This window comes from Balaenoptera borealis (genome assembly GCF_965194805.1).
Source record: "Balaenoptera borealis genome assembly, chromosome: 12".
Classification (NCBI taxonomy): Eukaryota; Metazoa; Chordata; class Mammalia; order Artiodactyla; family Balaenopteridae; genus Balaenoptera; species Balaenoptera borealis.
This window is the reverse complement of record NC_138869.1, coordinates 10,995,610-11,021,692: the sequence shown is the minus strand read 5'-3', so window position 1 is coordinate 11,021,692 and position 26,083 is coordinate 10,995,610. Positions and strand designations below refer to the sequence as shown.

Here is a 26,083-nt window from a genome sequence, read left to right as displayed (position 1 = left end):
TTTTAAATTCAGCATGTCCTATTTTTATTTTTTTATAAATTTATTTATTTTATTTATTGATTTTTGGCTGTGTTGGGTCTTCGTTGCTGCGTGTGGGATTTCTCTAGTTGGGGCGAGCGGCGGCTACTCTTCGTTGCGGTGCGCGGGCTTCTCATTGCGGTGGCTTCTCGTTGCGGAGCATGGGCTCTAGGCGCACGGGCTTCAGTAGTTGTGGCTCGCGGGCTCTAGAGCGCAGGCTCAGTAGTTGTGGCGCACGGGCTTAGTTGCTCCACGGCATGTGGGATCTTTCCGGACCACGGATCGAACCCGTGTCCCCTGCATTGGCAGGTGGATTCTTAACCACTGTGCCACCAGGGAAGTCCCACCCTTGTCTTGAACTCTGGTGGCTGTGAGGATTCAACTAGAGTCCGTGTTACGTGCCCTGAACAGGACCTGGCATGTGGTAAGCACCTTAAAATTATGAGCAGTATGTTTCCAAAGCATTTTGAGCAATAGAGGACAGTTGCCAACTGGGTAATATTACCCAGACAGATTTGCATTTCCAGACCAGGGCTTCACAAATTTCTGAAGAGGTCAGAGAACCACTTTGAGAATCTATGAAAGCTTTGGATTTTCTTCCTCCAGCAAGCTGTAAATTCATACATACACAATTCTGTATATGAATTCCAGGGGTTCATGAGCACCAAGGTGTCTTTCCATGAATTCCTAGAGGTAAGGCCTGACTTTTTTTAAGTTAATATATGCACACAGCAACAAACAAACAAACAAAAAACCCAAACAGTACAAAAGATTACATGGGGGATTCCCCACTGGGACCTTAGTCCCTCATTTCTTCTCCTCAGAGGCAACGAGTGTTACTAGTTTGGGGATTCTTCCAGAGATGATAAAAAAATTTTTTTTTTTTAAATCTTTGTGCTCAACCTCATTAGTTATTAGGGAAATGAAAATCAAAACCACCATACAGAGAGACACCCCTGGGGGAAAAATATCTTCTAAAGAGATTTCTGAGAATGACTGGAAATTCCAATTAAAATGAGATAGATTTATCTTGACAAATATTGCAATACTAGCAACATTTCTCTGAATGTGGGTACTACTAAGAGCATTCCAGTGACTTTATCATGTATGTTAAAAATTAAACATTTGTCATGTGTTTTGTCGTTTCTATCAGGTATTTAAAATAAATTTTGTTAGGTATTAAAAAAAATCAAAACCACAATGAAATAACCACTCACACCTGCTTGGATGGCTGGAATAGAAAAGACAGACAAAAACAAGTGCTGGCAAGGATGTGGAGAAATTGGAACCCTCATACATTGCTGGTGGGATTGTAAAATGGCCAGCCACTTAGGAAAAGTTGGAAAGGTTAAACATAGTTTCCATATGACCCAGCAATTCCACTCTAGGTATCTACCTAAGAGAAATGAAAACATATTCATACAAAAACTTAAACACCAGTGTTCATAGCAGCAGTATTCATAATAGCCAAAAGGTAGAAACAACCCAAATGTCTATCAAAAGATGAAAAGTTAAACAGAATGTCGTATATCCATACAATGGACTATTATTCAGCCATAAAAAATGAAGTACTGATACATGCTACAACATGGGCAAACTTGAAAAGATAATGCTAAGTAAAAGAAGCCAATCATATATTGTATGATTCCATTTTTGTGAAATGTCCAGAACAGGCAAATCCATAGAGACAGAAATTAGAAGTGTGTGTGTGTGTGTGTGTGTGTGTGTGTGTGTGTGTGTGTGCGCGGAGGGGGAGTGGTGTGGGGAGGGAAGTGGTAATGATCACAAGATTTTAGGGTGATGCAAAGTTCTAAAATTAGATTATGGTGATGGTTGCACAACTCTAAATGTACTAAAAAAATCATAGAATTATATATCGGTGAACTTTATGGTATGTAAATTATATCTCAATAAAGTAGTTAGAAACACACAAATACAGAGCGGTTACTCTCAGGCATTTAAAAACATTTTATCTCGAGGCTCCACTCCTCTCTCATTTATTATTTTTTGCTGTACACAGGGTATTTTCATTCATTCTGGAACCTGTATTTTCTCACATCTTTTTTGGCCATTCTTCCTCAACAGTACTTTTGGAGCAGTTCATTCTTTTTGCCCGGTATTCCATTGTATGGTCCTTCTGTAATTTACGTAACTAGCTTCACTTGCCGGGTACTGAGATTGTTTCCATTCTTCCTGCTCCCAATGGTGCTGCCTTCCAAGGAGGTTTCACCAATACGGTGATGTATGGGAGTGCGTTTCCCCACATCCTCAGCTACGAAGAATGTTATCACTCTATTTGATCTTTGCTAACCTAATGGGTGAAAACATAATTTTATTTGTACTCTCTAAATGACAGAAATGGAGCCATTTTTTCATATGTTAAAATGAAATATAACAAATTTCGTGATTTGTTTCGTTCATCAGTTCATTTCCTTTGCCCACTGAAATATCTTATTGCCAGAGTTTTTACATAGTAGGGACATCAGACCTTTGCCACGTGTTCCAAATATTTTTCCAAGTTTGTACCTTGTTTTTTAACTTTTATATTTTTTTGCCAGAAGGATATTTTACATTTTTGTGTAGTCTTTTTTATTTTTTCCCCCGTAGTTTCTAATTTCTAATTCCAATTCTGTCATTTTCTGTGTTTTGTCACTTGGTCTCTGTAAATGGAGTGATGATGCTGGTGTGGGTTCGATGAGCGTATCTGGATCTGAAGGCGTCCTGCTAAGGGGGACAGCGCTGAGTGGCAGGGAGCAGCCCTCGGGAACCCGGCTCCCCTTGTTGTCCCCTACCCACACCAAGGGCAGGCCTGAGGAACTGCGGCCGGGCCTCAGCTTCGCGCTCTTCGAGCTAACGTGAGTGGCTCCGCCCCGTCTAGCTTCCGACCAATGGACGAGCTTCTTAAGGCGTAGGGTCCCGCCTCCAAGCCTCCTGGCCAAAAGGAAAGCTCCGTCTTGCTTGGAGTCCCGCCCCTTGTCGATTTGACCAATGGGCGACCTCCCTTCAGTGCAGGACCCGCCTCCGCCGCCCGCCGCGCTGCAGACCTCACCGCTCATTCCGGTAGGCGGGCGTAGCGGAGGCCGGTGTGGTCGGAACCCGGGCGGAGGCAGGGCCGGCGCCGCAGGACTGAGGCGGACGGCAAGCGGGCGGCCAGGGCAGGACGTCAGGCCGGTGCAGGCTGCGGGGCCGACGTCCGGGCCGCGGGAGCAGGGACGGAAGTTGGGGCGGGGCGGACCCGGGGGTGTTCTGAGGAGGCGGACTGGGGCGCCACGGGCTTCTGAGGGGCGGCTCGCCCCCTTCCGGCCCGGGGCTGGTCGGCGGGGCCGCGGGGGCAGGGCGGGCTGCGTGCTGGGTCTGGCCCTGCTCTGCGGCCCGCGCTCGGCATTCCGGGCCTCCGGGCCTCCGGGCCGTGCGCCCGCCCAGGGGCTGCGGGTCTGGCCTCCAGGTGTGGACCTAACAGCGCCCTGTAGCCTTCTGAAGCGCTGACATCTGCGAAGGGCTTTGTATTGTAAACTCAATCAGAGCGCGTCGTAGTCCCGGAAGCGCTTTGACATCCCCGAAGTAGCGCTGTGCAAACTGAAGCGCTTGGTAATCGCGGAAGCACGTTGTGGGCTCGGAAACCAAATCGAACGAAGCCTTTGGTAAATCCTGGGACCTTCTGGACTTCCCCGAAGCGCTTTGGAATCGCAGACATTCGAAGCGCTTTGACATCTCTGAAACCTTGAGCACTGTGATGGGCAGTGGAAAGAAGGGGGAAAGGTCAGTGAAGCCAGCCCCTGGCTCTCACCTACTGGCCTGCCCTCCCTCGGGGAGTCCCGGGATAGCGGGAGGCTGAGGAGGGGCAGCTATAGCAGGAGTGGTGGTGGATTCCCGGCTCCCTCTTCACCTTGCAGGTGCCCATGGCGTCGGAGAGGCGCAAGGTCAAGTACCACTGGAGCAGCCCTTCGGAGCCGAGTTCCCGCAAGCGCAGCTGCCTCCGGGAGCCCAGTGATGTGGCCCCCTCCAGCTGGTCAGCTCACAGCTCTGTGTCGCGTTCAGGAGGGGCCAGCAGCCCCAAGCGCATGAAAACCCAGAAGGAGCATGGTGTGTCCTGGGGCTCATCCCGCCGCAGAAGTTCCTCCTCCTCCTCCCATTCCTCTGGCCCAGGTGTGGGTGGGGCCGCCTCCAAAGGAGGCCTGATTCAGAGCTCAGGAGAGTTCCTTTCGCCAGGGGGATCCCCTCGGTGCCCTGCCAGACCTTCTCTAGAAGAAATGGCTTCTCTCGAGGAGGAAGCCTGCAGCCTTAAGGTAAGTGGCCCCAACGCCTTGCAAACGGTGAAGCCCTTTCCACTTGGCTTGAGATGTTGGAGATAGGAATTTTGGTGAAAGGATACTAAAAAAAAAAAGACCAGGTCTCTTAAGATCCCTGGAATCTCCCCAGGGGAGAGCAAACTGGAAGACGTCAGAGGATAGCCTGAAGGTCGGTGGAGAGGTAGTTTGCGAACTTGGCAGCATTTTGGAACTACTTTAAAATCCTTGCGCCTTCCTGCCACCCTGATGAGGTTATGCTGGGGTGTGGGCGGAGCTGCCAGGTGTATATAAATATTCCTCAGGTGCTTGTAACCCACAGTCAGTCAGGATGGAGGCTCGCTGCGCCGGGAGGTAGGTGGCGTACCCTGGAGACACAGATGTATGTTATTTCGGTTGTAAATTTAGGGAATTGTGCCCTGTACTTAGAAACACAGAACCAAGAAAAAGAATTTGGTTCTTGGTGTGGCTTTTCACCAAGGTTAGGGTTTCCAGCACGTTGAGGTTTTGCGTGGTGGGGTAGGGTTTATTTTGGAGGTTCAGCGTTTAGTTCCCCAGTGGGAACACACAGGAGGATTTCATAATACTGGGGGGCAGACTGAGGAGTGCTTCATGGAGGAGGTGCAGTTCATCCACTCATTTGTTTTATGTTAACTCTTATTTTTTAATTTTTAAAAATAAATATTTTTTTTTTTTTGGCTGCGTTGGGTCTTCCTTGCTGTGCGCCGGCTTTCTCTAGTTGCGGGAGGCGGGGCTACTCTTGGTTGTGGTGCACGTGCTTCTCATTGTGGTGGCTTCTCTTGTGGAGCTCGGGGCTCTAGGTGCGCGGGCTCAGTAGTTGTGGCGCATGGGCTTAGTTGCTCTCCGGCATGTGGGCTCTTCCCAGACCAGGGATTGAACCCGTCTCCCTTGCATTGGCAGACGGATTCTTAACCACTGCGCCACCAGGGAAGCCCAATTTTATGTTAACTTTTTTTTTTAAAAAAAGATTAAGTTTACTCGGCATGTGCGAGTATGTCTGTGTGTATGTATGTGTGACAGAGTTGATCGTGAGTTTGGAAAGGTTCAGTCTCTTGCAGTCAGTCTGCTGCTTCCAGGTTAGAGAGAGGAAAGGAGCCCTAGTTTATGTTACTGGCTACTGTGTGAGCGTCATCCACCTCTTTAATCAGGTCTTGAACAAATATTTACCTAGGGCCTGGTTTGTGCCAGGCAGTGTTTCTAGTTGCCTGGGATTTGCTTTCTAGGTTTTGGAGGTCTGGGCCTTCAGAGGTGGGGAGGAGTTCTGTGTGTGAAGGAACGGAGGAAAAGTCTTACTTGGGTGAGATGGGCTGCCCCTAGATAAAGTTATCATTAAAAAACCCAAACGCAGCCGGAAGGAAAGTGGTTTGTCCTTACGCCTTTGCTCAGTGGTTTCTTATGTGGAACTGAGAAGTGAGGCTGTATTTAGCTCTGTATCCTCGCCGGCAGGCTGTTGTTTTTAGGCGAAGTGCTCCAGGTGTTTTCAGTGTGGCTCTCACAGAACTCTTGTGGGCACACTGATTTTTTAAAAAAATTTAATGGTGAGCTGAAAAGCTTTGTCTTTGACATAAGAATACTGAATATGACTCAAATGTAAATCAGGTAAATATGAGGCTAATTTGATCTTGTCATTAATTCTTGCTGCAGCTTCAGTGGTTTTGGGTACAGGGTAAAACTGTCAGTTGATTAAAGGTAATGGCAATAACAAGATGAGGAGGCACGGAGGAATCTAGCTTAGTGTTTCAGGTGTGCTGCATCCTCCGCTGTCCTGTGGGGCTGGAACTGGAGAGTTGAGGGTGTGGCCTGTCTGCGGGGTGGTCTAATCCAATCATAGACACACTTTTCTCTCATTTAGGCCTAAAGGGCCTTGTTTTGCCACAGTTTAATGGTTAACCTTGGAGCGATGAGTAGTCTGGTCCTGTCTCAGAAGTCTTGCGTTTTGCTGATGCCTTGCTCTCAGTCATAAGCGCTTGAGTGAGGATTGTGTGCCGCACATTCTGTTGGATGGTGGAGCCATGAGGTGGCTTGTAAGGAGCATCCAGTCCGGAGGGAGTGCTGCAGAAGTCACAAGACTGCCTCACCAGGTGGTTTGGTGCAACAGAGATTCCGGAATGGAGGCTGGGGAGCTAGGTAGGGGGCAGCTTGCTGTACGGTGTTATGAGCTAAGGGAATTCGGATTTTATTCCAAGCCATTAGCGAGCTCTATACAGGGCGAAGGCACATTTGCACTTTTGGAAAATCACTCGTGTTGGATAGAATATGAGGATGTTGATGGGATCGATCCCAGTTGTCCTACTCTAGTACTGCTAAGGGCTCTCCTTAGAGAGTGTTTGTTAGTTTGAAAACAAGATACAGTACTTTACTCATATTTAAAAAAAATAACTAATTAATTATTTAAACATCCTTATTGGAGTATAATTGCTTTACAGTGTTGTGTTAGTTCCTGGTGTATAACAAAGTGAATCAGCTATACGTATACAAATATCCCCATGTCACCTCCCTCTTGCTTCTCCCTCCCACCCTCCCTATACTTATCTTGATGAATTTGAAAATGCTTCTCTGACGTTCCCCTCTCTCTGCACCTCTTCCCCTCTTTTTCTGCGGTCATTTGCACACTTGTTTGTCTAGTAAGTCCAAAGTCCTGTCAGCAAGCACTGCTGAAGGGCATGCACAGAAACGGCCTGTTCTCCCCTTGGCTCCTCCTAAGGTCCCCTCACCACTCGCCTACCTTCTACCCACTCATCCACCTGCTCTTCTGCATTTGCTCTGTAAACATTGAGGGGTACACACTTACCTTCATGTGTCCCCCTCAACACAGAAGTCTCTGTGCCAGGTTATGGAATATTCTGAGGGGAAGATGTTTGTCGTAGTTCATTCTGGCTGCTGTAACAAAATGCCTCAGACTGAGTAGCTTATAAACCACAGAAATTTATTTCTTATAATTCTAAAGGCTGGAAGTCTGAGATCAGGGTGCCAGCTTGGTCAGCGAGGACTCTCTTCTGGGTCACAGTCTTCTCTTTGTGTCCTCACATGGCAGGAGGGGGCAAGGAAGCTGTCTTGGGGCCCCTTGACTAGGGCACTAATCCCATCAATAAGGGCTCCACTTTGATGATCTAATCACTTCCCAAAGGACACACCTAATACCATCACCTTGGGTGTCAGATTTCAACATATGAGTTTTGTGGGGAACACTTTCAGACCATAGCTAGACTGGGCATTTTGGAATCACTAGAGATTCCTGCTGGCCAGCCTCTCCTTGTTTGTGCCTGATTACCTCCAGGATAATTGCGAGGTTTTCTCAGATTCTAATGCTAGCTGATGATCTTGGTTTACTTTATAGAGAAGGTTAAATGTGTCTATCATGAGCATCTTCACCTACCTTAATTTTAGTTTTTAGTATGACATATCCAAATTTCTAATTCAATTTAGAGAAGGAAGAGTGGAAGGGAAAATTTAAGCTTTATGATGTGCTAGAGCTTGTCAAATATGAGTCTCAATATTTGACCTCTAGATGCTCACATAATCCTCAGTCTTGTGAGGTGGGCCTTGTTATCTTTTTTTTTTTTTGAGAAGTAAAATCATGGTTATGCTAAACCCTTGAGATTTTAATCTTTTTTGTTTTTTTATAGAAGTATAGTTGATGGCAGTGTTACCTTTACGTATTAGTTAACAAATACTTAGATATCAGTCAACACATATTTGAGCACCTGCTATGTGTAGGCCCTGGGAAGATGAGACTCAGAAAAGTTGAATGACTTGACCAAGGCCACACAGCTTGTACGGGGCAGAGCTGTGGTATAATCTCGGATGAGTCTGACTTCAAAGCTAGTGTTCTTTCTGCTGCTGCCCTCTGTGAGCATGTGTTCCTCCTGACCCAGTGTTAGGTGTGAGGTGTGGGGAGATGGAGAGGGCAGGATCCTTCCCTTGAGGAGCCCTCTGCAGGGTCACGCAGCCCAGACACGAGAGAGCATTGTGCGTCTTGGCTCTTGAGGGATGAAGCTTTCACGGGTGGTCCTGTGTCCTGCCTCTTCACTCAGCGGGTGTCCAGTGCTTGGGTGGAAGGCTGTGCTGGGGCTGGAGGTGCAGAGAATAGGGCAGTTCATCACAGTGCAGTGTGTGGAGCGTTGTAACAGGGATATTTGAAGTACGAGGGGTCAGAGGACTGAGTGACTAACCCTCGGGAAAGTCCTCACAGAAGAGGTGTCATTTGAGTTCTGTTGATGGCCAAGGCAGAAGAAAGGACATTTCAGGCAACAGGAACAACGTATGTCCAAAAAGTGTCAGGAAATGCTGGTCTGACGCTTGGGGCACTGCTTGTTCCTGGGACCCTCCTTTCCCCCTTCTCCAGCGTTTTCCTCATTCCCAGAACACCTGGGTGTGTGGAGAAAGGCGGGAGGTGATGCTGGAAGGAAGGTTGGGGGCCAGCCTGGGGAGGAGGGCTTCCGGGGTCACACTCAGGAGTCTGGGATGTATCCTGCAGGCAGATGTAGAGCCGATGAAGGGTTTTAAGCAGAGGTGTGACGTTGCCAGATTGTAGAACTCTTTGTGGCACCTGTAGAGAAAGGATGGGAGGAGGGAGTAGGCTGGGAGCCCCTGAAATTGTTAACAGTGGCTGACAGTGCTGAGGGCTGGCATGACATCTCCACTGATGTCTCATTTGCCAAGTGCTTCATATAGGAAATCACCTTTCATAATGTGTCATTTTCCTTCCAGGTTGATTCCAAAGATAGTTCTCGTAACCCCACGGATTCTGAGTTTGCAGCTGAAGCTGATGTTCAAAATGACATAATTGAGGAACCAAACAAGGTCCAGAAAAGGCAGAGGGATAGACTTCGAGACCAAGGCTCTACCATGATCTACCTAAAGGCCATCCAGGGCATCCTGGGAAAGTCGATGCCAAAAAGGAAGGGAGAGGCTGCCATGAAGGCAAAACCCAACACGGCAGAGCGTGCCAGCCGCGGAGAGGGGCCAGCCAGGAGTGTCACCATATGTGCTCCTCAGAAAGAGAAAACGTCTGCCCCAGAGGTCAGAGCGGAGGAGGAGGAGGCTGTGCCGGAGAAGAGCGGCTTCTGGGACAGGAGAGTGGTGATAGACCCTCAGGAGAAACCCAGCGAGGAGCCTCTGGGTGGCCGAAGGACAGTCATTGACAAGTGCTGTCCAGTCCTGGAGTTTTTGGATGACTCTGACTCGCATGTAAACGGCCAGAAAGTGAGTCAAGCTCATGCCAAGCATGGGGTTTTGAGTTCTGTTAAATGTATTTGGTCTTTTTAGTTTGTTCCTGAGTGTTACTCATTCAACACTGTACTTGACTTACCCAGGGCTCCAGGGAGCAAATTGTTGGTTCTCTTCTAACATAGCTTTCAGAGTTATTAAGAAACCTCAGTTCAGTGCTGTTTTTGTTTTAGGATTTATATGTTTGTTAAGACATAGATTTGCCTGTGTAACAAAGGCCAAAATAACAGTGGCTTAAAGAAAACAGAAGTTTGCTTTAAGGAGGATGGCTCCACAGTGTGGGGGACTGGGGTGTCTTCTGCTCGATTCTCTGCTGCCCCTCAGCAGTTTCCATCTTGCGGTCTGAGCTACTGTGACCTGGCTCAGCACATTACATTGACATTCCAGCCGGGAGGAACAGGAGAAGAACATAGTACATTCCCTCCCTTTTAAGAGTTTGGCTCAGAAGCGGTCCCCATTGTATCTGCTCATATCTGTTGACAAGAATCTAGAAACCTGGCCAACACCTGCAAGAGAGTCTGGAAGATTCCAGACTAATTTCCATCTGGGGAGCTTTACATTCAGATAAACTTTTATTGCTGTAGAGGAAGGAGAGAGTGATACTGAATGATATTGGAGGGAAACTAACGGTTTTTAACACTGCTTATAATTTTGAGGAAAAAAACACTCCTCTGTTGTACGCATCTCCGCCCATCCTTCACTACCGCTGCTTGGAGGTAGCCCCTTTCGTCTCTTTTAACTCTCGCTTCTAGTACTTACCTCCATATTTCTAAGTAATTTTTCATTGTTTATTTTTTGAAAATGTAGACATCTGTGGACTTCCTACTCAGGAGATGAGAATTTAGTTCTCTACACTTCGACAGCACCCACACCCATAAATGTATCCTCTCTCCCTTCCTGCAGCTCCCTGTATCATAAGACCATTTTTAGCCAAATCTATTTGATTTATTATCACCATATTCATAGCTGAGTTACTTAGTATACTTTGATTACATTTCCTTTCTTAGAAAAGTTGATTTTCCTTGGAGTTCATCTTAGCTTGTTTTTTCCTTTAGTTTTCTCTGTTCCTGTGACTATGACTGTTTCACCTCCAAATTGCTAGTGCCGTAAAATTCTTCTCAATGTTGTCAAAATAAGTAATCTGTTCCCCGCCTTTTTTTTTTTTTTTCGAGGTTTAGCCCTTTTAATTGTTTCCTTAAGATTCCTTTTTTCCTCTGTCTCTTTTCATCTCTGCTTTCTTTATGAATAATTAAGGAGAGTGTATATAATGGTAATATATACTCTTAAAATTTTTGACATACTTAATGTCTAAGAACACTGGCTTAGTCTTTTGAGTATTCCTTTTTTAGAACATGCTGTTCTTTTTTTTTTTTTTTTTTTTTTTTAAAGTCACATTCTTATTTATTTATTGATTGATTGATTGATTGCTGTGTTGGGTCTTCGTTTCTGTGCGAGGGCTTTCTCTAGTTGTGGCAAGCGGGGACCACTCTTCATCGCGGTGCGCGGGCCTCTCACTATCGCGGCCTCTCCTGTTGCGGAGCACAGGCTCCAGACGCGCAGGCTCAGTAACTGTGGCTCACGGGCCCAGCTGCTCCACAGCATGTGGGATCCTCCCAGACCAGGGCTCAAACCCGTGTCCCCTGCATTGGCAGGCAGATTCTCAACCACTGCGCCACCAGGGAAGCCCGAACATCCTGTTCTTGTTTTGAGGTTAAATACCTTCTCTTGTTTCTCTGAGAATATGATTAAAGGTTTGTTTTGAAGTTTTCTTTCTGCACTGCTGAGTTTCCTTCTGATTTTTTTTTTTTTTCCTAAATATTTTGGTTTCCGTCTTTTGTGATAGGGCTTTCCTCAGATGTTTTGGGTATCTGTTCATATTTTAAAAATGAAGCATTAAAAAGCCGATTGGAAGTTCTCAGTGCCTGGAAGGGCTTATTAACTGCTGCCTTGAACATAGGTGATAACCTGTGGACTCCCAGTTGGATCTGTAGCTTTTTCCTCAGAGGCTACAAGGGGTCCCTGGGACAAATCTTCCAGTGCTCTGCCCAGGAGCACACCTCTGGCTGCTAGTGTTTTAGGGGTCAGATTGAGGGAGGTGCCTGGGTTCTCACTGTCCAACACGTGATGGTCTCTCACCCTCAGCTATGTGTCTGTTGTCCCTGATTACTCCACAGTCTCCGTGGTTTAAGTTTTCCAAGTGTGAACCTTATCTTTTGCTGGGTGGGGAAGGGGCAGACCCATCTGTACAGGATGGGAGCAGGGGTCTGGGGATCTAACTTCACAAATTCTCTTATTTTCATCTCCAGCTTCACCTTCATTTTGAGAGGTCTGGTACCTCCAATTCCTTAGTCTTCTGGGGTCCTGTAGTGTGATTCAGCATGTTTCTGGGTTTTTCTCATTGCGGGCTTAGGTTTTGGCCATCTGCGATCTGCTTATCCAGTAACTGTTCATCTATCTGCTTTCTAGCATCAAATTTTTATTTAATTTGCTTTGCTGTTTATTCTGTATGCTTTCTCTTTGTAGGTTTATGCTTTTTCAAGTCCATTTCCTGTAATTTTAAGAGTTTTTGGGTGGGGAGGACAAAACCCACATGTGCTGTATTTAATTGGAAATCCCAAGAACAGTAGGTTTTGTAAACTACTTTTCCCACCAAATATATAATGTCTGTGTTTCCTGTCTAACATAGATCATTGTTTGGCTGCCTGGAATTCCATGGTATGGATGAACTTTCCAAACTTATATACCCAAACTCCTATTTGTCAAACTGGACATTTAGATTATCTGTTGGGTATCTATTTGGGGCAGCATGATATGGTAGGTCAACAGATGAGTGTTGGGATCAGACAGTTTGGGTTCAAATCCTGGCTCTGCCCCCACTAAACTGCAGTCTTGAGAAAGTCTCTTTACCTCTTGGAGCCCCAGTTTCTTCCTCTGTATAAAAGGCACGGTTCTTTAAATGTTATCACAGACTAATACAGGGATCAGCAAACTCTGTCTGTAAGGGGCCAGATAGTAAATATTTTAGGCTTTTTGAGCTTTTAAGGCCTCTGTTGCAACTATTAAACTGCGCTGTAGTAGCATGAAAGCAGCCATAGATAATATTTAAGTGAATGGGCCTGACTATATTCCAGTAAAACTTTATTTACACCAACAGGCAGTGCATTGGATTTGGCTTGTGGGTCACAATTTGCTGAACCCCGAATTAATACATGAAAATCCTTTGCTCAGTGCCTGTGTATAGCAGACTCACAATAAATGTAGCTTTAAATTTTACCATATGGGCTTGAACCTTAGGCAGTCTTGAGTATAGGTAATCTCCGGTTTTCCCAAAAAGGAAATCCAAAAACATTTTCCTGGCCAACTTGACAATCTAAAGCCTTTCAGGGTCTTAGATGACGTCATCATAAGTCTGTTTATCATATATATTTCTAGGTGCATGTGCATTTTTGAAGTCACTTTTTTCCCCACTTTGCCATTTTTCCTCCAGCCTCACATTTCATTAAATAATTTTGTTAAACCTTTTCACCTGTTTCTCTGACATGGTCTTTGTTGTCACTGGAGTTACTTTTTGTGTTATGTAATGTGATTTCCTGAACTTCCCTGATGATAAGAATGAAAGGATCTGACTCAGGATGTCTGAGATGGGACTGGGGAATTGGTATTTTTTAACAGATACTCTCGGATGATAGAGAAGTTTGTGAAGCAGTCAGAGGACATCTCTACCCTTCCATCTGAGTTGGAATTTTAACTGTTATTATTTCTATTTAAACTTCTTATTATGGGATATTTAAAACATTTATGAACATTACCCACATACCCATCACTCATCTTCAATAAGTATTAACTCACTGCCAGTCTTGTTTTATCTCTGTGTCCCTTTTCTCTCCACAAATTATTTTGAAGCAAATCCCACCTACCGTATCATTTCATCCATAAATATTTCAGTGTGTATCTCTAAAATTAGATACAGGATCTTTAGGGAAAAAAACAAGCATAACTACAGTTCTGATCTCTCCCTCTGCCCTCTCTCCCCTCCAATCCTTTTTTTATTTTTGGCCGCACCATGCGGGATTTGAGATCTTAGTTCCCTGACCAGGGATCTAACCCATGCCCCCTGCAGTGGAAGCATGGAGTCTTAACCACTGGACCACCAGGGAAGTCCCTCCCCACAATCCTTAATAGCATCAACTATCCAGTCAGTGATTAAATTTCCCTGTCTCGTGATTGTTTCAGTTTTTTTGAAACAGGATGTAAGAGTCATGTGTGTCAATTTCTAAATGTGTTAAGTCTCTTAGTCTCTGTAGATTCCTCCTCCCCTCCCCTCTGCAACCCTGTGTTATTTATTTGTTGTTAAAATAAATAAAAGGTGTCATTTGACTTGCAGAATTTCCTGCAGATGAGATCCTACTGATGCAATGTAGCACTTTTTGAATCTGTATTGGTCTGCCTGTGGAAATTCTATCCCACCTTGCAAATAGCTGTTCCCATTGCATTCAGTTTGTGTTGTTCAGTTTTTGGAGGTATATTTTTGGGAGCCCAACAGTGTAACCATGTCTAATTATTTTTTAGGTTACTTTTTTAGGAAATATATTTACATTGTTTAAAAATAAAAATGTTTTTAGTGAAAAGTAGCTTTCCAGCTGGCCCTGTGTTGCCCTATTCCTTCGCCTGGATACCACTTTATACATATCTTAAGTGTTTTTCCAGTGTAATTTTATGCATAACCACTTACCATACTGCTTTTTAAAAAGTTATCTTTAAAAAAAAGTAAAAACAATCTTGAAAAGCTTTGTTAAAAATGATGTCCAACACAGAACTGTGAGGTCATACCTGCAGGAATAATTATTAAGTCTGTTAACTATTTTTGCTTCCCATCTCCCCTCCTTTTTAAAAGAATGAGCTAAGGGAACCTCTTTAAACGTCTCAAATTAGCTTGATTGAGATTTGTTTGGGGTCATTTGTCTTTTTCAAATAAAAGAGTACATCTTGTAATAGAAGAGACTTTGTAGGGACTTGAATATAAAACAGACCCCTCAGAAAAGGGAGCATCATTTTGGGGAGAAACCCTTACCTTCCATATGGGCATTTTTTGTAATTTTAATCAGATTAACTTTTGGTTTTGAAAAAAATGGTGAATTATATATATATATATATTTTGTGTGTGTGTGTGTGTGTGTGTGTGAATTATATTTTGAAGAACTAGATTGCAAACATGTTAATTATGTGTTAGTGTATGCGATAGACATTTTATTTGTTCACATGTGAACACATCGGGCACTTGGTGCTGGCACCTATGTGTGACTTCTCTAGCATGTGGTCGTGGGTACTCAGCCATCATATGGTGGTTGGCCTCTCCCAGAGGAGCAAGCGGAGAGAACCAGGGGAAATAGCAAGGCTGCTCTGACGTAGCCCTGGAAGCTGCAGTGTCCCTTTTGGTTCCATCAGTTACAATACAAGTTGGCCCAGGTTCAAGGAGAGGGGTCACAAACCCCATCTTACAGTGGAGAGTAGTATCAAAGAATTTGCAAACACGTCTTGAAACTGCTACAACTGTGTGGTTGTGCGTTTTGAATGTGTGAGAGACCTGCTGTTAAGGATGAGATGCTGGGTGCTTCTTTTCTTTAAAACCCCCAATACACTGTGTGTTCTGGAGAGCAGTTTCTCCCAAGAGGGGTCTTCAGAAAGGGAATGTAGGCACAGCTTCCCTTTCAGGGATGGCATATGAGACCATGGGCACAAGTTTATTCCCTTTAGCTGATAGGACTGTTCCTAGTTGTAAGCTGACTCGCTTTCTGGGAATAATAAGGAAAACAGGTGACAGAGTGAGCAGAGGAGCCAATGCAAAGCCATCATCACGGCCAGAAAAGCAGCCAGGGCTTCTGTCCTGGAGGTGACTGAGCACGGGAGGCTGTCTTCACATAGGAAGAAGGCTAACCTGTTTCTTTTCTTTTCTGCAGCCTAAAGACCGGGAGGTGGTGATGGAGCGCAACTCTTCAGGAAGTGACTGGTCCGACGTGGACGAGATTTCCACAGTCAGATTCTCTCAGGAGGAGCCCGTATCCCTGAAACCCTCAGCGGTTCCAGAGCCTTCTCCCTTCCCCACGGATTACGTCATGTACCCAGCTCACTTGTACAGCAGTCCCTGGTGTGACTACGCCAGCTACTGGACCAGCGGTCCCAAGACCCCCGGCTACCACTCCGTGGGCAGTGGTGGCAGCGACACCGTGCAGGTGGAGAGGAGCGGCCGGGGCTCTTCCCTCCACTCAACGGTGAGCCCCCAGCACAACTCCAGAGAGCGCCAGGCCGCTGAGGAAGGCAGATCCCGGAAGTCGCGTTCATCTCGTTTCTCCAGAAGCTCGGAAGAAGAAGAGGTGAAGGAGAAAAGAACATTCCAGGAGGACGTGCCGCCACGTCCGTGTGGAGGACCCGCATCTAGCTCCCTGCCCAGGAGCCGTCGGGAGCCCAGGTTGGAGGGTTTCATCGACACCCATTGTCACTTGGACATGCTCTATTCCAAGCTGTCGTTCAAAGGGAGCTTCACAAAGTTCAGGAAAATTTACAGCAGCTCCTTCCCTAAGGAGTTTCAGGGCTGCATCTCCGACTTCTGCGATCCTCGCACACTGACAGATGGCCTCTGGGAGGACCTGTTGAAAGAGGATCTGGTGTGGGGGGCCTTTGGCTGTCACCCCCATTTTGCACGTTACTACAATGAGAGTCAAGAAAGAAATCTTCTGCAGGCCTTAAGGCACCCCAAGGCCGTGGCATTCGGGGAGATGGGCTTGGATTACTCTCACAAGTGCACCACGCCTGTCCCGGAGCAGCACAAGGTAATGTCGTCCTTAGTTTGCTGACAAACTATTATTTATTTAGTTCCTCTTTTAGTTGTTGAAACACAAGGGTTGCTCTACTTTTGTAACTAAAGAGTTTAGAGTCTCTAAAAATATGATTGCTCTTAGCCAGACCCTGTAGATGTCATTGGTCAAATGCTTCACAAACTATTTCTTACCTTTCAGCTTCATTATGTAAGAGGAGGGGCTTAGGTGCTGAGTGACTTTTACAGCTAATGATACAAATGTCAAAACTTCCGTTCCTTCTTGGGAAGCAACATGTTGTGTTTGTTTAATTAAACAATATATATATATATATATTTTTTTTAAGATTTATTTATTTAATTGATTGGTTGCTATGTGGGGTCTTCGTTTCTGTGCTAGGGCTTTCTCTAGTTGCGGCAAGCGGGGGCCACTCTTCATCGCGGTGCGCGGGCCTCTCAGTATCGCGGCCTCTCTTGTTGCGGAGCACAGGCTCCAGACGCGCAGGCTCAGCAGTTGTGGCTCACGGGCCTAGTTGCTCCGCGGCATGTGGGATCTTCCCAGACCAGGGCTCGAACCTGTGTCCCCTGCATTCGCAGGCAGATTCTCAACCACTGCGCCACCAGGGAAGCCCTAAACAATATATTTTTATTCTGATTTTAAAGTTAGTGTGCCCATTTCAGAATATTTGAAAAATACACAAATGTGTAAAGATCATTTCCCATTCCATCAGAGATAGTGATCATTACCATCATAAGACTTTTCCCTCCCAGCAGGCTGCATTTACTCTTGTGCTTCACCTGGCTTCCCGGGGAGGACACATGCTCCAACCCAGACACAGTTCCTGTCCCCTAACAGTTCTTCCTTCTTAACGTTTTTGAAATTCAGATGTGTTTTAAAATGCATATTTTTAATGTTGCTGTCCCTTGGAGAATTGCAAGGGACAATTGGTGGTATGTCTTACAAGCACCTGTCATGGAATCAAGGAAATGTGTGTTGTATGCATGTGCTTTTTAAAAAAGAATTTAAGAAAGTTAAAAAGAGAAAAGTTACAGATTTGAATGTTTTTTCCACTGTGAAAATGTTCCTGCTTCATTGAACGTGCTTTGAAAAATAGGCTTTTTAACAGCTATGTTATATTCCATCCCAAGGCTATAATAGTTTGAGTACTCAATAGTTTGAGTATAATAGTTTAAGTACTTGCGTACTCAAGGCTATAATAGTTTGAGTATTCAATAGTTTGAGCATAATAGTATTGAGTACTCACTACTCAATAGTTGAGTACTCAAGGAAGAATTTTTTAGAAGCAAAAATTAAATGTTGGAATCAGAATCCCTTGCAACCTCTTGCCTCTGGAGGAGTTCAAGGAGGGTTGATGTGTTGGGGAGGGATCCCGCCGGCTGTAGGTACTGGAACTAGCTCGTCTTTAAAGTCCTTGGCAAGCATTCTATGCTGTTGGTTCCCAGGGTCACTTTGCTTTAGTTGAAAACACTGGTTAAAAGTGAGTTATATCAGAACTGGTATTGGCGCAGTGCCACTATTTTGAGAAGAGGCAGTATAAGTGGTGGACTTGAAAATGTCATTCTCAAGTGAATACCACCTGACTCAAATTACCAAAAGCGTCTTCTTATTTGATGTTAAAAATTCAAACACGAATGATATTGCACAATTGAAAAAGCTACTCGTGAAAACATAAAGTTTAAGATGAGGTAATTTCTTTATAATGAATTAGTATTTTTGTTCTTTTTTTTCTAAACCTGAACTTAGGAAGAATAAGAATAAGGAGAGAAGAAGAGGAAAGAATAAGTTCTAGCCCTACTTTTTTCTTTAAAATTATTAGCAACAGGTGTATTTTACTACTAAAGACTTTTAAAGTAGCTAGAGTTTAAAAAAAAAAAAAAAAAAGTAGTATATCTGTAGGTATTCACCTAGAAGGAGATCTGATTTTGGTTAAGTAAAGAAAGCAAGTTCCAGGAAATATGTATAGTATTTATTCTTTCCACAATTACTTGAGCACCTTCTGAGAGCCAGGCATTGTACAGACATATACATGGCAACTTTTTGCATAGGAAAAGGTGTGCAAGGTGATGGATTACCTCTTGGGAGTGGGAGTGGAGGCGGGGGCAGTGAAGGGGAGGACACTTAACTTGTAGTGGTGCTCCTGAGCCCAGCCCAGCCCTGCAGCCCCACGTGAGCATTGCCTAGGGGTGGCTGTGTGGACAGCCTGGGTTCAGATTTGCATTGTGGTGCTACAGTTTACCAGCTGCAAGTTACTTGACCTCATTTGGAGCCTCAGTTTCTTTGACTGCATGATGGGCTAACAGCAGTACCCATCTTAGGGTGCTTGTGAAGATTACATGTTATAATACACCTAAATAATAATACTACCTAGTAAGCACTCGGTAAGTGTTAGCTATTATTATGCATTATAGAGTTTAAAAGTAAAGAATTGAAGAAGACAGTGGGGGTTGTGCAGTGGACCGGCTGTTCTGGGGGGTAACAGACATCCAGAGTGGCCCTAACCCACAGGTGTTGCCACTCTGTCTTCTCCCAGGTGTTTGAGAGGCAGCTGCAGCTGGCCGTGTCTCTCAGGAAACCCTTGGTGATCCACTGCCGAGAAGCTGATGACGATCTGCTGAAAATCATGAAAAAATTTGTGCCTCCAGACTACAAGATTCACAGGTGAGAGTCTAGGACTTCAGCGGGCAAATGAAGTGAACATGTCCCTCCGTCTAGGACATTCGTGGGAAAACAAATTCAGTGAGGAGAGGATTGATGATGTTACGTCTTTACATAGAATCTTTTCTCAAGATTAACTGTCAGGTTGACCCATGTGAAATTTCTGATATTTGATCATTTTTTAACCTAAAAAACGGCAACTTCATATGGTTTGAGCTAATACCCTAAATCACTGTGACCCCCATCGCAGGAAGCAGGCTGTAGTGGAGGCTCGGTTCCCAGAACTGAGAGCTGTTGATCTTGGGAGAGGCTGCTGTGGGTCCAGTGACTGAGCACACGAGAACATTCCAGGGCACCTGAAAAGAAATTTTCTCTCCTACTTTGAATTTGAAAGCCCATCCCTCCCCACTTCCCCCACCCCCAGTTAAAGTCCAGGATGTATTTTCTCTAAATGGTATCTAGGGGTTCTCCAGTTTGGTAAACTCACCAACCTGCCCTGGTATGTCTGTCCTGGGCATGGGCTTGGCTTGGGGGGGCCCCTGGGGAGCAGTGGGAGACAGTCAGCTGGTGACTCTGCAGAGGGCGTGGGGCTGAGGTGGGCGCAGGGTGCCCTGGGAACCAGAGGAGGGGCCCTTAGCTGCGTCTGGCTACAAAGAGGTCAGGAGGTGATGCCCACTGGCACTTTCATGATGGGTAAGATGGGTTAACTGAAAAAACAGGGAGTCTAGAACCCAAGCCAGGTGGTGCCAGGTGGCTGAAGGGGTGAGGCTGTTAGGCCTCTAGACCATTGCCTTCCAGGTGCCCAGGCAGAGAGAGTGACGCCTCTGAGTGGAGCCACCACCAGAGGTGAGATGAGGCACAGTCACGCGGCCCTTCTGGGCTAATGTGTACTGTACTAAGAACGTGAACAGACACCAGGTTAAGAGAAGACTATTCACCTGTAGGCCACTCCCCAGTATTTTTATTGTTTGTTTCCTTCTGGTGCATTTGATTACATGGACGTAGTGTTTACCTACTCTAGTTGTGATCCAGATGGGCTGCCGTTTTTAATTCTGCTCCTGACTGTGTTGACTGTGAGTCCTTCCCTTGGATGCAGTCTTTCCATTTCTGAGAATTTACCCACCGAAAATAACTTAAAAGAGGTGAAATGTCCAGAGGGAGTTGGGGGCTTCTGCAGAGGGGATTATGAGAGAGCCCTGATCTGGAATTCTCCTCCTCGCAGGCATTGCTTCACCGGCAGCTACCCGGTCATTGAACCCCTGTTGAAGTACTTTCCCAACATGTCCGTGGGCTTCACGGCGGTCCTGACCTACTCCTCTGCCTGGGAGGCCCGGGAATCTCTGAAACAGATCCCGCTGGAGAGGATCATCGTGGAAACTGATGCTCCCTATTTCCTGCCTCGACAGGTAAGGGTGTCTTCAAGCTGAGTTGAGGCACTGAGGAGAGAGGGTGGGAGGTGTGCAGTCCCCCTTGCAAGGCTGGCAGGACCAGAGCCACAGTACCTTTCCAGGTCCCACCCTTGGCTGTGTAGATGTCTCCTCTCTGTTGCTTTGCAGAACCAAAGTCTAGGGGGCTGAGAAGCTGAAGGGTAACCACTCTCTTCCAGGCAGTGCAAAGCCCTACCCTGTAGAGGGTAGTCCAAGGAAGCGTGGGACCCTGCTCACCCAGAGCCCCCCTGACTGGGACTCTCCCTGCACCTGCAGGTAAAGGGGTCTCTACACAGCTCCAAAGAGGCCCTGCTGGGGAAGGGCCGGGGAGGGAGTTGTGCGTGACAGCTCTGCACAGAAGGCACAACGATATCCTGAATGCTTGGTGTCTTCCAGGTTCCCAAGAGCCTTTGCCAGTACGCCCACCCAGGCCTGGCCTTGCACACGGTTCGAGAGATTGCCAGGGTCAAAGACCTGCCGCTCGCCCGCACCTTGGCCACCCTGCGTGAGAACACCTGCCGCCTCTACAGTCTTTAAGCAGAGGGTGCCGTCAGGAGTCTCCCAGAAAAGGTGATAAAAATCACATTACATAGTTTTTAAAAACCAGGACAAAAATGACTGGCTATAGTTTTTAAATGTAGAGCATGTAGACATAGGGTGAGCAATGAACCTGGTCTGTCTTGAGTGAACTCAAGTTTAACCTTCGTCCTTTTCTCTTCCCCGCCCTCCAGGATGACCAGTGGCCTGGCAGGAGAAAGGCCGTGTGAGCTCTGCCTGTGTGTACCTGCTCGAGGATGTTTGAGAGCCCGCTGGGATGGAGGAAACCCGGACAGGACGTTTCCTGAGACCTCGTCGGAGGCTTCCGCTTCAGGCTGGTTGGGGGTGGGGCCGGCGTTCGGGGGGCTGGTGAGGGGCTCGGGCTGGCCTCCCGGCTGCAGTGCTCCAGGGCAGCCTGGGAAGAAGAGGAGGCTGATGTGAGGGGTGCAGCGAGCTTGCCCGCCCAGTGCCTGTCTCCGCAGCTTGTGGTGCGAGCAGTCTGTGAATAAAGTCACACTGCTCCTCAGCGAAGTGCACGTAGGCGTGTAGCTTGGTTCCTGGTTCTCCACTGTCAACACGAACCCCCGGTGGGAGATCTCTGGGGGACATTTGCCAGAGACCTGTGTTAGAGGCTGATGCTCCTGCGGCCAGAGAAGGCAGCCCCTCCCTTCCCCGGGTGACTCTTCAGTCTGGCTCTCACTGTTGCTGCGTCAGCTCCGAGTTGGCACTGGCGGAAGGACCTTGGCTGCTGGTCTCACTGGTTCCACTGCCATCAATATGGAGGGGCCAAAGGGGCACTCACGGTCCAGGGCAAGTCCTGGCCGAGGAACATCTGGACAGACTGGGGGACTTGAGGAGGAGGAAACCTGCTTGAGGAAGACGACCCCGAGGAAGGTGATCCCACTTACCGAGGCCCCCAGGGCTGCAGCTCAGTTGTGTTAAACTGACAGGGTCCAGTCTGCAGCAGATGCTGTCTGCTAGTCTGCCGTCAGGGGGTCCCAGCTGCCCTGTGCTCCACTTTGCCCCCTTCTCCTGGAGCACTGGACCAGAAATACTCCTTCTGTTTCATCTCATGTGACAGCCCCTTGTGTGCCCCATCCAGGTCGAGAGGTAAACCAATTTAATTTTCCAAAGCTCTGCTGGCACTGCCCAGCCCTGTTCTATTGCCTATGCAGAACAAGAGGCCTGGTGTCCGTGGATCTCCCGTTCCCCGTCTTGGGGCTCTCCCTTGCCTTGGCCTCTGCTGCGTCCTTTCTCCGTGGTGAAAGTGAGAGCCCCTTCTTGGACTTTGAACAGCCAGGTCATCTCAAGTTCTGAGCTGCGCTCTGCTCCCTGCTGGTGCCTTGTAAAGGTGTGTTCATTACAGGCCCTGGAAGGTTATGACGGTCAAGGGTTAAGTGTGAGGATGCTCTGCATTTGGGACAAAAGGATCCTTTTTTCCAATCTTCCTCAGTGCAACAGGCCACCCTGAGTCCCTTGTCTGTTTCTTGGAGGCCAGTAGCTGAAATCGTAAGATCCATCGCTTATGCTGGATGCCTCTAGGTGTTTGTGGAAGGTGCTTTTGAACCTTGTAACCTGCAAGGGAATGGACTTTGCATTTCATATGTGGTATTTCCCTCTTGCCCCGGTACCCAAGTTGCTGGCCTGGGAAGTAGGCCTTAATTCACTGTCGACCTTCCGTGGATCAGCTGTGCGTCATCTGTGCTGCAGATTTGGCAAATCCGGGGCCTTGTTCTTTTGCTTGGAAGATTTGGAGGACTAAGTATTTCACAGCGCTTTGTTGTCACCCAATGAACTGTCCCTTATCCATCTCCTTCACAACAAGGCCTGTACATCACAACTGCCTCCGAGGGAAACCAGCCAGGCCTGTGTTCAAGGACTAAGAGTGATAACTCAGTGGATGTCTCTGAGCCATTGCAGTCTCCCTGCCAAAGTAAAGCACAAGGTGCTATATACTTTTATCTCCAGGATTTAGGATTATCATTTCTGTTACTCAGTGAAACATTACCTGTGTGGGAGTGAAAGCTTGTTGGCATTGTTTTTGATTGGTTTTGGATGGCTGACTTGATTGTTTTTGCTGTGTTGCCGGAATGCCTCTGTATCTCTGCCCCCTCGCTCCCTTTGACCATCTCTTTCTGAAAATAAAGTGATGGATCTTCAGCCAACTCCCATGGTCTCCATGTTCGTTTATATTTCTCAGAGTGTTAACGATGGTTTAGTTGCTGACTAGCTTTGTAACCTAAGAATCCAAAGGTCTGGAGACATTCACAAATATACCTGTGCCTCAGCAAAATTCAACTGGAAAGGGCTTCCCTGGTGGCACAGTGGTTAAGAATCCGCCTGCCAATGCAGGAGACACGGGTTTGAACCCTGGTCCGGGAAGATCCCACATGCCGCGGAGCAGCTAAGCCCGTGTGCCACAACTACTGAAGCCTTTGCTCTAGAGCCTGCAAGCCACAACTGCTGAGCCTGTGTGCCACAACTACTGAAGCCCACACGCCTAGAGCCCGTGCTCTGCAACAAGAGAAGCCACTGCATTGAGAAACCTGTGCACCACAACGAAGAGTAGCCCCCGCTCGCCGCAACTAGAGAAAGCCTGCGTGCAGCAACGAAGACCCAATGCAGCCAAAAATAAATTAATTAATTAAAAAGAAAAGATTTGCTAAAAAAAATAAAAATTCAACTGAAAAGGGCTTCCCTGGTGGCGCAGTGGTTGAGAATCCGCCTGCCAATGCAGGGGACACGGGTTCAAGCCCTGGTCTGGGAAGATCCCACATGCCGCAGAGCAGCTAAGCCCGTGAGCCACAACTACTGAGCCTGCGCGTCTGGAGCCTGTGCTCCGCAACGAGAGGCCGCGACAGTGAAAGGCCTGCGCACCGCGATGAAGAGTGGCCCCCACTTGCCGCAACTAGAGAAAGCCCTCGCACAGAAACGAAGACCCAACACAGCCAAAAATAAATAAATAAATAAATAAAATTTAAAAAAAATAAAAAAAAAAAAAATTCAACTGAAAAGAAGAATCCCTGGTAACTTCTTAAAAGTTCTGCTGCCTTTGAGCATTAACTGTCATTTTACTGCCTGGAAACACCCAAATACACTGCTGCTGCTTAGCTGTGAAAAATACATAGATGCCTTCTTTGTTCCAGAGCAACGCAGTAGGAGGAGGAAGAATTGAGTACACGAGGGTGTTGTTGATGACTCGGTTGTACTGTGGGCTTTGGACTGTGAACTCTGATGCCGCTGGGTGAACTTTGGAGGAAATTCTGTTTCACTGCTTGCAGTCAGTCTTCCAGTTTTGTCCTAAGGTATCCTTGAACACAAGTAAGTGCTCAAGCCCAAAGTAAACCCGTCAAAAGGGAGGCTCTGTTCCAAGAATGGTAAGGAAATTTGGAATCTGTTGATGCCTCATCTCAGATGCACAGTCATTGGTGTGCGTATTTCCAGCACATTCCTCACTGTCTGAGCTCTGTCCCAGCTGGACATATGGCAGCTGTGTCCACTGGACAGTGATAGTCTCTTTGTGGCTGGAAATCTGCTCTTGGCCTTTCTGGTGTTTTACATCTCTCTTTCTGTATTAAATTTGGGACCAATAGTAATCATTTACTGTGAACACTTTCATTTTTGCCTCAGGCATTTCTGTAAGATCAGGGCAAAGGGCCACTGAAGTGTACGGTGCTTGAATAAAATGTCCAGGATGGCAACAGAACTGTCAGTCAGTGGCCAGGCAGCCCTGTGCTCCCTGTAAATGCTCATTTGTCAATGATGTTTGGAAGTGGATTCAGACTAAAGGAAGGTAACCAAGCGTGGATCTCTATTCTTCTGTCTGTACACCGTCGTAAGAGAATTTTTTACCCCTCTGTAAGCGTGTAAGATGTTAAACACGGGCTTCCCTGGTGGCACAGTGGTTAAGAATCTGCCTGCCAATGCAGGGGACACGGGTTTGATCCCTGGCCTGGGAAGATCCCACATGCCACGGAGCAACTAAGCCCGTGCTCCACAACTAATGAGCCTGCAAGCCACAACTACTGAGCCCGAGTGCCACTACTGAAGTCTGTGTGCCTAGAGCCTGTGCTCTGCAACAAGAGAAGCCAAGGCAATGACAAGCCCTCGCACCGCAACAAAGAGTAGCCCCCGCTCGCTGCAACTAGAGAAAGCCCACGCGCAGCAACGAAGACCCAACGCAGCCAAAAATTAAAACAAATTAATTAATTAAAAAAAAAGTTAAATACATGAGCTGTTATACTAATGTACTGGGTATATTATAAAATAAAAAAGTTGTTTTATAAGGAGGGGTTTTTTTTCTGCAGCAAATATCTTGCTTAGCCCAGGGGTATATACAGCTGCTTTGGAGAACCGGAAGTTAGTGGTGTCGGGAAGTGACATGTGCAGGAACAGGTCCGAGAAGGCTGACATGGGACCAGGTTTGAAATGCTACGTTTTCTCAAGTGTGTTGCCTGTTTCCTGTGATCAGTTTTATTTCTGCCGGTTGTTGACTTGAAATTGTCCTCAGCCCAGTCTAAGTTGACCCCGTGTATTATGAAAGAAAATGAAAAACAGAAACAGAAGGAATCCCTAGGACCCTAGGCAGCAGGGCAAGAGGGTGACATTGGTGGAGAAGCAGCCGAACGTGGGGGAGTGGGGGCCTGAGCCCACAGCTCTGGGTGAGTCAGAAGCGTGTTTGCTCTGTGACCTTGGGAAGTCACTAAATTCCTGTGAACTTCAGTTTTCCCCCTCTGAAGTGGGTCTGTTGTGAAAATTCACTGAAATTACATTAAGTTCATGTAAGAAGTATTTAGAAAAGTGCTGGTGCACAGCAAGAATGCTGTAAATGGTGGCTATCAGGATAATTGAATGTCTACTATGTGCAGGTGTCCTCAACGGGAGATACTGTGTTCAAGCTTGACAGTGACCCGGGGAGGTGGGTGTTTTACATGGGAAGAGCCTGAGAAGTTCAGTGTCGTGGGCTGGACCAGACAGCTGGTGTTCAGATTCAGGTCTGAGCCTGAAGGCCTCAAGCTTTCCACCCCACTATGCTGCCTGGGGCAGGTGAGAGAGCCCGACCAGAGTGGGTGCTTAA

At 46.7% G+C, this 26,083-nt stretch overlaps 1 protein-coding gene across 3 annotated transcripts; it reads left to right on the top strand.

Moving 5' to 3' along the window:
- The first annotated feature begins 49 nt into the window (after nt 1-49).
- Nucleotides 50-25,292, top strand: TATDN2 (TatD DNase domain containing 2). 3 transcript variants are annotated; one of them, XR_014232058.1, is made up of 8 exons: nt 50-3,777; nt 3,912-4,304; nt 9,036-9,530; nt 15,512-16,381; nt 18,918-19,045; nt 20,265-20,448; nt 20,649-20,745; nt 20,866-20,988. XR_014232058.1 is itself a non-coding variant. In XM_082344374.1 (8 exons), exons 2-7 carry the CDS (start codon nt 3,918-3,920, stop codon nt 21,004-21,006), a joined length of 2,205 nt encoding a protein of 734 aa, XP_082200500.1. In that variant the 5' UTR covers nt 50-3,659; nt 3,912-3,917; the 3' UTR covers nt 21,007-21,039; nt 21,201-25,292. The 3 variants fall into 3 exon arrangements, 2 of the variants coding, with proteins under 2 accessions (XP_082200500.1, XP_082200499.1); XM_082344374.1 differs by lacking the exon at nt 20,649-20,745 and adding an exon at nt 21,201-25,292 and having other exon boundaries at nt 50-3,659; nt 20,866-21,039; XM_082344373.1 differs by lacking the exon at nt 20,649-20,745 and adding an exon at nt 21,201-25,292 and having other exon boundaries at nt 20,866-21,039.
- Nucleotides 25,293-26,083: the final 791 nt, after the last annotated feature.

Excerpts from the sequence above, each read along its gene's own strand:
- TATDN2 (XM_082344374.1), top strand. The coding sequence starts at position 3,918 with ATGGCGTCGGAGAGGCGCAAGGTCAAGTACCACTGGAGCAGCCCTTCG. Across the intron at positions 19,046-20,264 it reads CCAGACTACAAGATTCACAG|GCATTGCTTCACCGGCAGCT; the intron begins GTGAGAGTCTAG and ends TCCTCCTCGCAG. Across the intron at positions 20,449-20,865 it reads CCTATTTCCTGCCTCGACAG|GTTCCCAAGAGCCTTTGCCA; the intron begins GTAAGGGTGTCT and ends GGTGTCTTCCAG.